The 14,372-nt window shown below is 55.0% G+C and overlaps 6 protein-coding genes across 6 annotated transcripts; 5 read left to right on the forward strand and 1 right to left on the reverse strand.

Moving 5' to 3' along the window:
- Positions 1-2,919: 2,919 nt before the first annotated feature.
- PHYSODRAFT_337328 (hypothetical protein) lies at positions 2,920-6,518 on the reverse strand (the record flags this gene model as incomplete). Its single annotated transcript, XM_009534968.1, has 3 exons — positions 2,920-3,126; positions 3,201-6,000; positions 6,439-6,518. 3 exons carry the CDS (start codon positions 6,516-6,518, stop codon positions 2,920-2,922), a joined length of 3,087 nt encoding a protein of 1,028 aa, XP_009533263.1.
- Positions 6,519-6,883: 365 nt separating this feature from the next.
- Positions 6,884-7,931, forward strand: PHYSODRAFT_563498 (hypothetical protein; the record flags this gene model as incomplete). Its single annotated transcript, XM_009534969.1, has 4 exons — positions 6,884-7,104; positions 7,189-7,267; positions 7,345-7,665; positions 7,734-7,931. The coding sequence occupies 4 exons, from the start codon at positions 6,884-6,886 to the stop codon at positions 7,812-7,814; spliced, it is 702 nt and encodes a 233-aa protein (XP_009533264.1). The 3' UTR covers positions 7,815-7,931.
- A 31-nt stretch (positions 7,932-7,962) lies between these two features.
- On the forward strand, positions 7,963-8,438 carry PHYSODRAFT_352324 (hypothetical protein). The gene is made up of 2 exons (XM_009534970.1): positions 7,963-8,172; positions 8,251-8,438. Exons 1-2 carry the CDS (start codon positions 7,980-7,982, stop codon positions 8,319-8,321), a joined length of 264 nt encoding a protein of 87 aa, XP_009533265.1. The 5' UTR covers positions 7,963-7,979; the 3' UTR covers positions 8,322-8,438.
- A 1,019-nt stretch (positions 8,439-9,457) lies between these two features.
- Positions 9,458-10,024, forward strand: PHYSODRAFT_519070 (hypothetical protein; the record flags this gene model as incomplete). The annotated part of the gene is made up of 1 exon (XM_009534971.1): positions 9,458-10,024. One exon carries the CDS (start codon positions 9,458-9,460, stop codon positions 10,022-10,024), a length of 567 nt encoding a protein of 188 aa, XP_009533266.1.
- A 636-nt stretch (positions 10,025-10,660) lies between these two features.
- PHYSODRAFT_521132 (hypothetical protein) lies at positions 10,661-12,502 on the forward strand (the record flags this gene model as incomplete). The annotated part of the gene is made up of 1 exon (XM_009534972.1): positions 10,661-12,502. One exon carries the CDS (start codon positions 10,661-10,663, stop codon positions 12,500-12,502), a length of 1,842 nt encoding a protein of 613 aa, XP_009533267.1.
- A 264-nt stretch (positions 12,503-12,766) lies between these two features.
- On the forward strand, positions 12,767-13,908 carry PHYSODRAFT_355273 (hypothetical protein). The gene is made up of 3 exons (XM_009534973.1): positions 12,767-12,838; positions 13,233-13,392; positions 13,471-13,908. The coding sequence occupies exons 1-3, from the start codon at positions 12,829-12,831 to the stop codon at positions 13,736-13,738; spliced, it is 438 nt and encodes a 145-aa protein (XP_009533268.1). The 5' UTR covers positions 12,767-12,828; the 3' UTR covers positions 13,739-13,908.
- The last annotated feature ends 464 nt before the right edge of the window (positions 13,909-14,372 follow it).

A 14,372-nucleotide genomic window follows, 5' to 3' on the forward strand; every position in this document is an offset into this window, starting at 1 on the left:
CCCAGGCAAATTTTGCGCACAATCACCTCAAGTTCGTTGGTAGTGCCAAGGCCCCTTGTGTTGAAGGGTCCATCCCGTTGCCGTCCAAGCCCATGCGGAATACCACGCAGCAGCTAAGCAAGCTGACAGCGATTGTCGAGACCGAGATGCTTCCCGCCCACGATGGATCTACGGCTTGCCGCTATCAGGAATTTTCTGAAATCGAAAGGAGCGGACGTAAGCGCTACATCGGTGTCCAGAATGAAGCAGAAAATTGACGACAAAATTCACGGCGACTTGGTAGAAAGTTACCAAAAACTGCGGGCGTACTTCGAGTTGATGGCGCACAAGAACCCCGGATCGGTTTGGAGAGTGAAAACTGCCGCGGACGGATCGTCGTTTGGTCGAGCGTGCTTCATCCCTAACGCTGGTATTTACATTGCCCAGAACTGCAAAAAAATGGTCGGCTTTGACGGGGCCCACCTTAAAGGGGAAATGCACGAACAGGGCATTTATCTGGTAGCTACCGTGAAAGACTACGACAAGCACATCGTTCCAGTTGGACTCGCGCTGGTTTCACAAGAGGACAAAGCCAATTGGATTTAGTTCCTGGGAGCATTCAAGGAGGCAGTTGACTGGGAAAAGTTCACGATATTGTCGGATAGACAAAAAGGTCTGCTTCCAGCTGTCGCGACAATTTTCCCAAACGCTGGCCATCGATACTGCCCGCGGCATATCATGGACAACATTAACAGGAAATGTTCCAGGTTGTCCCAGGAAGACCGTGCGTGGGTATGCCGAATGGCACGCAGCGACTGTGAAAATGACTATAAGCTGTATCGAAGTGAACTCGCCGTGAACAACCCTGCCGCTGCGAATTTTCTGGACGGAATCGAACGTGCTCACTGGGTGAAGTACAGTTTCCAAGAAAAATTTAATCTCCCGACTTTCGACGAAATAACCTCAAATTTGTCAGAGCAAGCGAACAAATGGATGGGTAAAGAGCTTCGGACCGCCAAACCCTTGGACGGATTCCACTTGTACTTCTTGAAGCTGAGTCAACTGATGTCCAAAAGGCGACAATTGATTGTAACGTGGACAAAATCTGGCGCACTCTCGGATTTAGTCCCCAAGTTGTTAGAGCGACGTACAGACCGTCAAGCTGCAGCTGATATGTGCGAGTTTACACACCTTCTCGAGGGTGCGTACAGCGTCTTGTTCAAGGGCCCTGTTGCCATACCGGGATATGTGCACCCAGACCGGGTAGTGGATTTGCCAGCGCTGGAGTGCACGTGCGGCAATTGGCAAGACCAAATGTTCCCTTGTGTCCACGCAATTTGCGCTGCTTCAAAGGATGGCCGACGAATCGAAGACTTGTATGACGCCAAGCGTATGTCGATCGAGCACTTCCGCGATACGTACACATTCAAATTTCTCCCTTGGCCGACAACAGCAACCTTACAGCGGGACGACACAATTCTTCCTCCACAACTTGAACCCACTCCTGAACGGATTGGTAAAAGAGGGTTGAAGCGGGGAAGAGGCCACAACACAAGCGAAAGATTGTGAAAAACGCGCTGTAGGGACAAGAATAAGCTTCGTCGGGTAAAGCCAATTTATACTTTATCGATCTGTATTTTTGACAAACAACACTTCATAATTAATAGATATTGTGCTTTCCGACAATTCTAACCAAATATGCAAGTGTTGCTGAGTCATATTTGGGTAAGGTATATTAAAAATCTAAACCGATAGATCTCTAGTGTTGTGCCCTAAGAACACGCGAGTAAAATATTTCATGAAAATCTCTTAAACTCTAGAAGGAGTAGGAACTCTACGAATGTACCACTCCATGGTACACCCTTTTTGTATAATTTAAGCCGCAATGGTGCAATATGCTACGTTGATCTGCAATCTGAATTTTGCAATTTAACTACGTTAAATTTAGCCAAATCACAACCTGACCTCCGGGCTGAAGTCTACTGTATTTATTTTAAGGCAACACTTAGAATAGAAATAGACTGCGAACTACATTTTCAGCGCTTCGTCAAGCCCCATTCTGCTTTGTGCTCAATGCCACGCCTTAACCCACGACAGCGCCACGCCCGGAACATCCAGCGCCACCTGGACGGCTCGTTTTACCGTCTCCGACTGAATCCCGGTATTTCCGCTCATGACGTCAGCGACGAAGACACCGACGAGCAGGAAGAGGAAGGATCATCAGTCAGGGGTGGACTCCGAGAAGAACGACGTAGAGGTGGTGGCCTCTTCGCAAGCAATCGAAGGGCCCAGAGAGGCGTGGATGGGCAGCTATATGAGGTAGAGCGAATATACGCGAAAAGGTGGATCAACGTAAGAGTATATTATCTCATTCAATGGGTTGGGTACCGGGAGCTTACATGGGAACCGGGAAGCCACGTTCCGATGCGCCTGAAGCTACGGTTCGAACGCGAATCGATCGACTTCATCTGGGTCTACCAATCGACAAGAGGGAGACGTCGGACTCGCCATCGACGACCGACACGACGCAGCGCAAGGATCCAGTCTCGCAGCAGTAGGTAGATACGTTTTGATAAATACGCATCACGAACTTAGCAAATACTGTGACAGTAGTTTGTTTTTCAGTCGGCCTGGGGCGATCCAGTACTTTTCTACTGGATCATGGTAATTCCTCTTTCTTTCACTGAGATAGCGAACGGGGATGCTTTTTCTCTTGTGTGGACCCCATAAATGTTTTACATTGTAATGTACTGAGTTCAGTTCACTAAATCGCTGACGTGCGAAGACTATGGTGACTTTCGCTGACAAGTTTGCAAGAAAAGGATGTGGATTGCGTGGAGCGGGTTGGGCGATGCTATACTAATGCCTACTATAAAGAGGTCGAACAGGTGCCCAAGGAATGTCGGTACAGGCCTCCCTCTCCGCCAAACACTCGGTCGTCTATGATGGCACTTGAACTTTGTCATTCAGGAAGACCTCGCTCTTGATGGCCACGATGGACGAGAGCTGTCTGCGGTCGGCCTCTTTCCATAAGGTATAGTTCTGCTTTGCTATGTTGTGGATGGCGCCGAACTCCGGCGTGAATATAACTTGTGCGACCGTATCGTAGAAGGGAAGTACGATGAACTCGAAGAAACCAACTTGGTTCTGCGTGTACACAGAGAGAAGGAAATATTAGAGAAAATATATAACCCAAGACGCAAGATGAAGGGCAGACAAACCTTTGCGCTATTCTCCGAGTGTCGGTCCATGAAAGGTGAAATGTCAGAATTGTTGGCGCGCTCGTTGTCGCCCTGCAGGAAGAACTCCTCGATGATGAGCGCTGACCAGATCACGTGCAGCTTCCTCTTTTTGGCAGCGTGACCGATATCAGCGCACTTGATGACGACCTTCATGATCATCATCGGGTCTGTTACGGGCTTCGGCGCTGGTACAGCTCCTCCAGCTCCCAACCCCGCGCCATTATTGCTGCTCCCAGTCGCAGGGATGGCAGTCGCCTCCTGGAGCAGCAAAGCCTTGAGGTTCCCTACCAGCTGCAGGTGCATGGATAAATCCGTACTGAGGACCATCTCGATAATAGCCTTCCTGATCTCTCGATATGGCTTGTCCTTCATGCGCCCGAAGATATCGCACAGCGGGTTGCGCATGATGAAAAAGGTTTCAGCCAGATGCATGCTCTCCAGGATGCTGCGGTCGTTGTATTGGAGAGCCAAGTCGTGCTTGGCCTTGATGAGATAATTGTTGGACTTGCCCGGATGGCGGAAATCGTGAATAGCGGCAGCCACAAGCGCCGCGTAGAACTCGAGATTTGTGAGCGTGTCTCGAATCTGACCGTCGGCGAGTGTTGTGATGAGGAAGTTCACCGAGTTCACGACGTCGGCAGCGTGGCTGCTGTTATGGTACGGGTTGGCCAAGTACCCATCGTCCAGCACGTACAGGAAATTCCGCAGCACTACGCGGTCAACACGGAACTCTTCATGAAGCTCATGCAGCTCGAACATGGCTGCAGTCACGTACATGAGTGGCCGGTTGCCAGTATGCTCTGCAATTTGCAAGGTATCCAAGTCCCAGCCATCTTGCTGAATGCGCTGCTTTACGCGAGAGAGCGTCTGATCTTCCCAAGTGGGCATGTCTGGCAACGGAGCAATAACCACAGAACCAGCAATCCCTCCAGCTCCGATTCCTAAGCCGTCCTTGTAACTCCTCCGGTTGTCGCTGTTTGAGTCGGAATGTGAACTGTGCGACATCGCCACACCGGAGCGAGTTGTATCGCCGTACTCCTTGCGAGCCAGCACCGAGAGCGCCCAATTCTTGGTATCGTTATCGACCTCCTTCTCGGACTTCATCTGCGCGCTAATATCGGGAACGAACAGGTTCTGGTCCAGCCGCGCGAGGTTGCGGACAATAGCCATGCCGCGTTGAGTATCCTCATCACTCAGGTCCACCGCATCGAGGAAGGATTTGAGCTCGGCCAGCAGAGCGTGCAGCGGAGAGGTCAAGTCCAAGTTGAAGTCGCTATCACGCTGCGCGAGCTCCTGTTTGAGCGTGCGGTTCTCTTCTGCGATCAAATTCTTCTCGCGCGTCGCCTTCTCCGCCTCCAGTTCCACGGCCCAAACGTGAAGAAAGTCCTGGCGCACCACGCGATCGACGTCTCGGTTTCGGAGCAGCATCGCAATAGTAAACACCATGGGGAAGCAGATAACCAGCACGCGGTTGAGGATAAACGGCGACGAATCCGTGACCGGGTAGAAGATGAACGTGAGCACCATGTAGCTCACACTGGTAATAAGCCCAACCAGCGCGAAGTGCAGCGTGTCGATACGCAGGAGCGGCACGAAGACGAAAATCATGATGAGTCGGAGCAGATTGATGTTCATCGTGGCTGCAGGGAGCAGAATCTCCTTCGTGTAGGCCTGCAGCACCTCCGCTCGCGTGCCCGATATTGCCTTGAACAGCCAGTCGCTGCGGGACGTGCTGTTCACGTAGAAAATGCGCGCGTCGTCCGTGTTGGAGATCTCGAGCTCGTCCAGGATGATATCCACGTCCTTGGAGACGTAGTTGTACCATTCCGTGAGCATGGAGAACATTCCTCCTGCGATGATCGAGAAGCTCCAGCATAACAATACAAGCGTGTAGATCCGCTGGAATTGGATCTCGTAGGCGCGTCGCCGACTCACATACACTAGCACCGGGATGGGTAGGATGGGGCTGAACACAAGCGCGAAATACCGCAAGCTTCGCGAGCGCACGCTGGCGTCTTTCGAGAGCAGATTGGTGAGGTTGGAGCCCGTGAACAAGAGGTACATGAGGAAGAAAATCAACGCGATTCGGGACGACCGGGCCGAGTTCTCGCGCGCAAAGGTTACCTGGTAGAGCTTCTCTAGTCGCGGCTCGTTCACGAATGTGCTGGTCACGGGGTGGAACTTGACTTCCACGGGGGTTTTCTTGGTCTGGGCCACGTACACCGAGTCCGTGAGGGGGTAGATCCTCGACACGCGCTGGTTGGCTCGGTCCTGGTTTAGAACTGTGTGGATGGCGTCCGATCCGTGGTGGCCGCCGTGGTTGTACGTCGCAGCGCCGCTGCCCCCGAACATTGTGGTTCGGATTGGCGCACCCCCGCCGCCGCCGCCAGGGGCGGCATCCTGTTTCTGCTTGGGAGGGTCGGAGGAGCCGCCGAGAAAGAGCGAGGTCACTGTCTTCTGCGCGCCTGGCGCCACGGCCTTGGGCGCCGAGCGCTCGTCCTCCTTCCCGCCTATCTTCGATCCCCGCGTTGTGACGGAAGCGATGCGCACCACCTGCCCTGCAGGTGTGCTCTTCTTTTTGCGCCCACGGAGCGTCAGGGGGCTCTTGGCTTGGTCTGGTTTGGGCTGTCTGAGGTCCTCGCTCCTGCCGCTGTCCGAGCGATGGGAGAACTTGAGCACGCGGTCGGCGTCGGCGTCGCTGGGCCGCCGCAACTTGTGCAGCCTGGACGGCGTTTGGCTCGGACGGGACAACGACTCGGGCGACGCAGAGGACACGGGGCTGGAAAAGGAGAGCAATCTCCCGAGGTGGCGAGAGGAAACCAGGGCACCGACCGGAGGGGGCGAGGCAAGTCTCCCCACGACGCCCGGCTAGTGCTGCCAACTGCTACGACGCGGACGCCACCCGTGGCGTGGAGATCTGAGCGCGAGCTGCCTGCCTGACTGACTGCTACTTGCTTGAGCATGCGTTCTCGGGGCAGTACGACTGGATTGCCACGTTCACGTCTCCATAGGCGGCGCAAGCAAGAACACGAGCGAGCGCGAGCTATTGTTGTCCGGCAGAGCTTGGTGGCGAAACGACCAGCCGACTGCCTGCCTTCCTCCTGCATTTGGACTCCCCTCTAATTATACTTCGGCGGGCGCCCTCGTCCTGCATTCTATTGCTAGACTTGACCCATCCAATCTTCACGCAGAGCAGAGCGAGCGTCGAGACACTAACGATGTGAGCGCGATAGACGTGCACACGTGATGGGGAGCCGCCTCCACCACGAACGACGGAGGCGACACAGCGTCCGTCATGGGGACGGGAATACTAGTAGGATACCGGTGTGGACGCACTACCTGATGACAATAGGCCTCGACTTCCTCGCTCTACGTAGGCCTGAGGCATGCACTGCAAGGCCGAAGTTGAGGAGTGAGCTCTTCGAGATGGGTACATGTTGAAGTGATAGGCGAGAGTGTGGTGCACACAAGACCAGTTGTGTACCCACACACCAAAAGTGATGCTATCATTCAGGTGTGACGACTTCAAATTGATTCATCAACAGAGGAGCTCTTCAAAGGCGTCGGCATTCCCCAACCTTCCTCGTCGTGACGAACCGCTGCCATAATGCCGGAGCAACTGTATGCGAGCCCCATCAGCCAGCCTTCGCGTGCCGGTACGCATGCGCACACTCTGTGCGGAAGACTGGAGCCTGCCTATCCTAGCGGTTGTCACTGACGGACTGTCCGTAGTTTACTGGCTCTGCAAGGTCAACAACCACCCCATCGAGTACAAGTACACGGACTCGGGCAAGGGCGAGACGCGCACCGATACGTTTCTGCAGCTGAGCCCCATTGGCAAGATCCCCGTGCTCAAGGACGGGGAGTTCGTGCTCACTGAGAGGTGAGAGAGGCGTCAGTTAAGATGCAACAACTGTTGCAATGACCTCACTGACGCCGTGTTGTCTGCAATTCCGTAACATTGAAGCCATGCCATCATGCTTTACCTTGCGGACAAGCACGACTGGGAGTCCTGGTGCCCTAAGGACCTCAAGATCCGCGCTCGTGTAAGCTGCGGCCTAGAGTCGATGCAGTGCTCCTCAAGTTGAAGCCTTGACTCATGTTTGTGCTTGATTGGCATCAGATCCACGAGTACACGAACTGGCACCACCTCAACACGCGCCGTAGCTCGGAGATCTTCTTCAACCAGCTAATGGTGAACATCGGTCGTGGCACGCCTGCCATGGAGGCCATGCTCCAGAAGAAGCACAAGATCATCGCCGACATGTTCCGCATCCTGGAGTTCTGGTTGCGTCACGGCAACTTGTACCTCGTAAGCAACACTAAGCCCACGGTCGTGGACCTGTCTTGCTACAACGAAGTGGTGCAGCTCGAGGTCATGGGACTGCTCACCAACGTGGAGAAGGACTTCCCCAAGGTCGCGGCCTGGCTCAAGCGCATGAAGGTAAGCAGCATCTTGCTTTTATCTAAAATTCCAAATGGCTGACCCATACAAATGCCAAACTATTGCAGGACGTCCCGCACCACGACGAGATGCTGGCGCCCATGGGCAAGTTCTTCCGCAAGTTCAAGCTGGCAGCGCACAAGCTGTGAGCTGCTCACATTTCGTGAAAATGTATCGAACTTGTGATTGGCCAAAAATGTAGTGAGGAACTTTCATCCAATGAAATTACGTTAAATCTCACAATAAACGTCGCTTTTGCGCTGCTGGCTCCTACGCCTCTCAATTTCCTTGTAGCGAGCGAGTGGAAGAGCATCATGTCGGCCGTGGCTAAGAGCTTCAAGAACGCCTTCCAGGTGCTGACGCCCACGCGCGAGTACGGCGTGGGCGCGCGCGTGACGCGCGGCATCTGGGCCAAGTACGCGGAGCCCTCGTACTGGGAGGTGGTGCGCATCCGCCCGTCGCCCGACCTCAAGCACGGCAAAGTCTTCGGCAGATTCACCTTCCGCGGTGCGTCGGTCCCTGCGTGAGACCAATACTGATTGGACAAATAGCTGATTATCTGTGTACGTGATTGGCTACGAGCAGGCAAGACGGACCCCAAGGTGAAGCGCATCAACGGCGTCTTGAAGAAGGACTGGAGCTTCTTCGAGGCGTAAGCAGAGCGAGCGTCTTGGTGCAAACAGCAGACACAGTTGATAGAGGAGGACGAAGCCGCTCGGCAGTTTTGCTTTTCGGGAGATTGGCGTCCGTACGCGGTAAGACTGCAATACACGGCGGGGTATTATGTCAAAGTATTCTGTGTGAGTTGTTGTTGTTATCGTTGCAAAGCGGTTCAGGCGGTGACATGAACACCTTTGTGCTGCCTAAAACCCCCCGCTTCGTTCAATTCCTCCAGCAAGCTCGTACCGAGATGGCAACTCGTGTTCATGGATCTGTCGGAGGTTCCGTTCGATGTGTCTGCGATTCTGCAGTTCGTGCGTAGGCGCAAAATCCACTTGGATCGAACCCTGCTCGCCGTCTAGAGAACAACCGCAACATCTTCGAGCCGTTCGTCTTGCGCCCGAGCTCGAGAATACGAACACCATCCAGTGCTTACGTAATGGCTGGTTCCTCGAAGAACGCACCACTGGAGAGTCAAGCCCAAGAACGAACTCTTCACGATGAAAGCAAAATCGACTGCTCGCTGATTTTCGTGTCGTGCCGACCGGGAAATTTGCTGCAGTGCACAGAGATCAACGTCATCAAGTACAAGACCGAGATCGCGAGCATTTTGAAAAATGGAGAACTGTGGAGCCTCGTGCTACTTTCACTGTGCCGCCGCTTGTTCCAGCGTCAAGTCATGGCCCGCGACCAGCGCAAGAGCTTCGTTTTGGAGCTAGCCAGGTGCGCGATGGCTGCGGTCGAGAATCGTGACGCTCCTATTTGGTGTATCCGTCGTCGTGATGCCGGTGTATGCCATCTTCTCATTGATCGCTTCAGATTCTACAGGAAGCGTTGACATCCATGTTGTGTGCGTAAAAACTTTCACGGCGTCCATACCGCCGGAACCGGTTAACTGTGTGCATGGACGCTGGGAGACAATGTTGCGTCATATCTTTGCTTGAGTTGGGCGCATCATTCGCCGCCTTAGCCCGCTCTTCCCACCGAAGTTCCATGATACCCGCCTCATCGGTGGCCTTAGCTGTCCGAAGCCAACGCGTGTAAAGGTGAAGCCCCGCCACGTTCACCCCCTCCGACACCCGTCACTTCCGATCCCGCGCTGTCGCCCTCATTCGACTTCTCACCTCGCGCCATGGACCTCAAAGATGTTCCGTTCGATGTGCCGATCATCCTCCACTCGACCCACAAGCACAAGAACCTGCAGAACCCAGTTGGCTCCAAGATGGCTTGGTGTCTGGCGGACAACCGCGACGTGTACGAGCAGCTCGTGCTTCGCCACATTGACGACGACAAGGTCGCCATCCAGTCGGTCCGCGATGACCGCTTCCTCCAGGTCCGCCCCAACGGCGACTGCGTGTTCGACTCCACTCGTCTCGACGACTGCGATCTGTTCACCATGGAGACCGACAGCGCCTGCTTCATCTACTTCGTCTCCTGCTTCACGGGCAACGTGCTACAGTGCGAGGGTGATGACACCGTCAGATGCGTGAACAAGAACCGTCTCGAGTGTGAGGCCTGGACTATCCTGAAGCCCTGCACCGCCGACCCAGCTCCCGGCCATTGGTGCGGTGGACAAGACCGCCAGCGGCTCATCCTGGACCTGGCCAAAGGTGGCAAGTCGCCCGACGAGATGGAGCAGATCGTGACGAGGCTGGTGGGTGTACGCTCGACGCTCGCCATTCCCCTCGACCGGCAGTAACTTGGCTACACAAGCAAGTTGAAGTTTATGGCAAACTATCAAAACCCATCTATCATCATGAACAAACCTATCATAACGCATTTTGTTGAAGGTCGCATGTTCGAGAGATTTCCACATCAAATCTTTCGCCACGTAGCAGCGCCGAGTGGCGCACTCCGCTTCACTGCATTTCACTATCGTTAGCTGAGAGCGCATCCACTCCTGATGCTGTTGCATGTAGCGCGGCTGCTGCTGGCGGCGCTCGGCGTCGGCCTCTGCCCGCGCGCCGCCGCGCTCGAGGCCATCACGTCCAAAGCGGAGCTCGCGGCCGTCGAGCGCTCGCCCAAAGTGCACGCGCTGCTGGTGCTCGGCACCGAGGAGAAGGCGCACGACATGAGTCTGCAGGAGCTGGGCGCGGCCGCGTACCCGACGCTGCCGGAGCTGGAGAAGGAGCTGGAGGGCCTCGTGACCTTCGGCGTCGTGGACATCGCGCCGCACCGCAAGGACTCGATCGGCAACAAGTGGCAGCTGGCCAAGCTGCCGGCGCTCATCGTGTACAAAGATCCGCCCAAGGAGAACCCGTACACGGGCAAACTGTATCGAGACCCGATGGCCGCCGACGTGTCCATGCTCGACAACCCGAGGAAGATCAAGCGGATGTTGAAGCAGGCGATCCCGACAGAGTTCGTCACGGAATTGACGGGGGATGACGTGAGCGTTGAGGGCTTTGAGAAGCTCGTGGAAGAGCAAGAGACGCTGGCGCTGCTGATCTCCAAGCACAAGCACGCGACGCCCATGTACCGAGCGCTGGCGACGGAGTTCAGTGGCCAAGGACTGCGGTTCGTGTTCCTCAACAAGGAGGAGGAAGGAGCGGAGGAGATAATAAAGGCGCTGAAAGTGGAGGAGTTTCCGGCCATGATGGTGCTGAGGTCCATGACGGAGCATGTGGTGCTCAAGCCGGAGAACTCCAAGACATACCAGGAGCTGAAGGGCTTTGTCGAGCCGTTTGCGCAGCAGGAGACCAAGAGCAGCGGCGTGAAGAGCGACAAGAAGGGCCAGCACAGCGGTTCCAAGTATATCAGGTTCTTCACTGGAAAAGATTTCGACGACTTGGTTATGAAGTCGGATGTGGTCTGGATTATCGAGTTCGTGGATGCAGAGCGGGAGCAGGCGTTGACGGAGGAGGAGTGGAAGAAGGCTCTGACGGAACTGCATCGCAAGGCTGGTGTCGTGGCACTTGGCGCGGTTAGCTGCGAGAAGGAAGCTGAGTTGTGCGAACGCTATGGCGGGCCTGGGGTACGTATCTTCCCGCTGGGGCTTACGGATGCGAAGACGTTAAAGCGTGGCGATATGCTTCCTGAAACGTTTACAACGATTGATGAGGCAAAGGAGACGGCTATCGCATCAATCCCGGATCTCACCGTTACTATTGAGTCTTCAGCCGACCTGAACGCGTTCATTGCTAACGCCAGAGGTGACCACGCCCTGCCCATTTTGCTCTTTACGTCGAAGAAGGCCACTCCGCCAACGATGAAGGGACTTCTGCATTCAGTTCCGTCGCAAAAGATTAAGCTGGCGATTATCCGTGACGCCGATGAGGATTTGAAAAAGCAGTTCTTGGTCAAACCGTCGGCAAGTACGTCGCTGGTGTGCTTGGTGCCCACTAAAGCTAACCCGGAGGACCCCACTTCTGCGCCGTTTGGAGTCGTCGCTTACGATAAAAAGACGATGGGCTCGTACACGTACCCGAACGTCATGCAGTTTATCTTGCAGGTGCTTGCACAGTACCCTCACCCCCGGGACGTCAAGCCTGATGAAGAAACCATCGACTTGTCGTCGCTGGAAGCGTCTTCAACCAGCTCGCTCGTGCCGTATCTGACCAAGGAAAACATGGAGGACCTCTGCGGCGGCAACAAGATCTGCGCCATTGGTTTCTTCGAGGACCACGTAGACACGCTCAGCGACCCCGATTCCCGACTCGCAAAGTGGTGGAGCACCTTCGCTCAAGTGGCTGCCCAGAGCAAGCAGCACCGGGAGCCATTCCACTTCATGTGGGTCAATGGCAAGTGCCAGAAGGCTTTCGCTGAAGCTTTCGGTGTTGGTCTCTTCCAGATGCCCACAGTTGCTGTGTACTCTCCTTCCAAGCAACGCTACGCGACCAACGTGGGGCTCTTCGACGAGGAGAACGCAGCGGCGTTCCTGAAGAGCGTGCTGTCAGGCAGCATCGGAACGGCGCCGATCGGAGACGAGCCCGAGCTCGGCGAGGAGTGCTCGTTCGACGAGATCCAAGAAGTGGCAGTAGGAGCTGACGGCGTTGCTGAAGACGACGAAGACCTCGACGACATGCTGAGCGAGATCCTCTCGGACGAGAAGCAGCAGCGCGACGAGCTCGAGAAGGAGCTCAAGGCCGAGCAGAAGCAGTCCAAGAAGGGCAAGAAGAAGCACAAGTCCAAGAAGAAGAAATCCAAGAAGAAAAAGGCGCCGCGCGACGAGCTGTAGCACAGACTGCACTAGAACCAGCAGCACCAATGCCCATGCCAATCACCCGCAAGTTGAAGCGGCCTGCCGTCGCGTTTTGTATTGAATTTTGTATGGAAACATTTCGCTCCATTCATTGGACGAAAACATACCATTTTCATCCAATCCATACGACCATCCGGTTATTTCCGCTGTTGGTCCCTACCCCTGTCGGTCAGCCTTATTGTGTCCGCGTCGGCCACGGTACTCGCCCTCTCGGCGTCCTCCATTCATTCTCGCGCGCCAGCCAAGCCTGTTGGAAGCTGGGCAGTGCTCAGTGAAGATTCCGATATTCCTCCGACTGAAAAATGGCCAAGCGTACGTATGAGTCTCTTGGGCCTTGGCGGTCTCCCGGGCTCTCGCACCCAGCCAGCTCCAGCAGGTCCAATATGCTCGCTCGACCGCTCCTCCCTGTCCTCCCTCTCTCCTTCAAAGAAGCAGCAACACCCACAGCCCAATGACTAGGAGGCAACATGCCATCAGACGACGCAGCTCTACCAACCGGCAAACAGGCTCAACGAACACCAAGGCAGGAAGGACGCACACACACAGGCGCAGCTACAGGGAGAAAGAGAGAGGAGGAAGGGCGAAGGGCAATTGACTGCTGTGAGCGGGGACGATGCAGTGCCCGTGGAGACGCTGAGCAGACCAAAGTAGCAGCGAATGGACGCGAGTGGCTGACAATGTTGCGGTATGCTATTGTGGTGTGCAGACAAGCCTTCTGGTATCCGCTGCGCGCGTAAGCTGCGCGTGCACCGCCGCACGCAGCGCTGGGCTCAGAAGTCCTACAACAAGTCCCACTCGGTGACTGCCATGAAGGCCAACCCGCTCGGTGGCTCCTCCATGGCCAAGGGCATTGTCCTTGAGAAGATGTAAGCGCGCCGCTGCTACAGTACTGCTTGATGGTGCGTCGCAGGTTGCTGACTCTTCTGTTATTTTGATGCGTGCAGCGGCATTGAGGCCAAGCAGCCGAACTCTGCCATTCGTAAGTCGTGCCGTGTGCAGCTGATCAAGAACTCCAAGAAGATCGCCGCCTTCGTGCCGCGCGATGGTTGCTTGAACTACGTGGACGAGAACGACGAGGTCCTGATCTCGGGCTTCGGTCGCCGCGGCCACGCCGTCGGTGATATCCCCGGTGTGCGTTTCAAGGTCGTCAAGGTCTCGGGCGTGTCGCTGCTCGCTCTGTACAAGGAGAAGAAGGAGAAGCCGCGCTCGTAGATTATGTGCCCGTCGACAAGGGGGATCTCGCCCGTGGTGGCGCCTGCATCGGCTCGTGAGTGTGACCGACGCAGCCTCCAGCTGCTTTGGGTTGCTGAGCTCGTTCTTTGACAGGTTCAGCTACTGTTGGCTCTGCCCGCGGCAGTCCATTTTTCCTAATCACGGATAAGAAGGAATCGCTTGCCCAGCACGACCGCTTTTTGCTTTTTTGATCGACCCTGCGCTTAAATGCTTTACGTTTGTTGCAGCGACTTGGTACAGAGCTTGCAGACTTGACAGTGTCGACAGTCAGGAAATGAAACGACAGGGTTTATGACCAAGCAAGAGCCCGCGCACATCAGCAACTGTCGGTATCGTTCCTTGTCGAAAATTGCCTTCTTCAGGTCTTGTACTATTGCACGATCTTCATGGGCAAAACAGCTCGAGGAATTTCCATAAGTCAGTAAATACTACTGAGATTTGCAGATTTGGATTTGTTCCAGGAAAACTACTGATCAGTACTTTTCCGACGAGTTAGTGTTCAGCTATAGTATTATTAATAGTACTGTACTACTATACATAAAGCCGAGCACGTGAGACTGCTGCGTTGCAGTGCGTGCTCTTGGCCTCCGTGTTGGCGCTAGCCGTGACGGTG

This window comes from Phytophthora sojae (assembly GCF_000149755.1).
Source record: "Phytophthora sojae unplaced genomic scaffold PHYSOscaffold_8, whole genome shotgun sequence".
NCBI classification, from domain to species: Eukaryota; Oomycota; class Peronosporomycetes; order Peronosporales; family Peronosporaceae; genus Phytophthora; species Phytophthora sojae.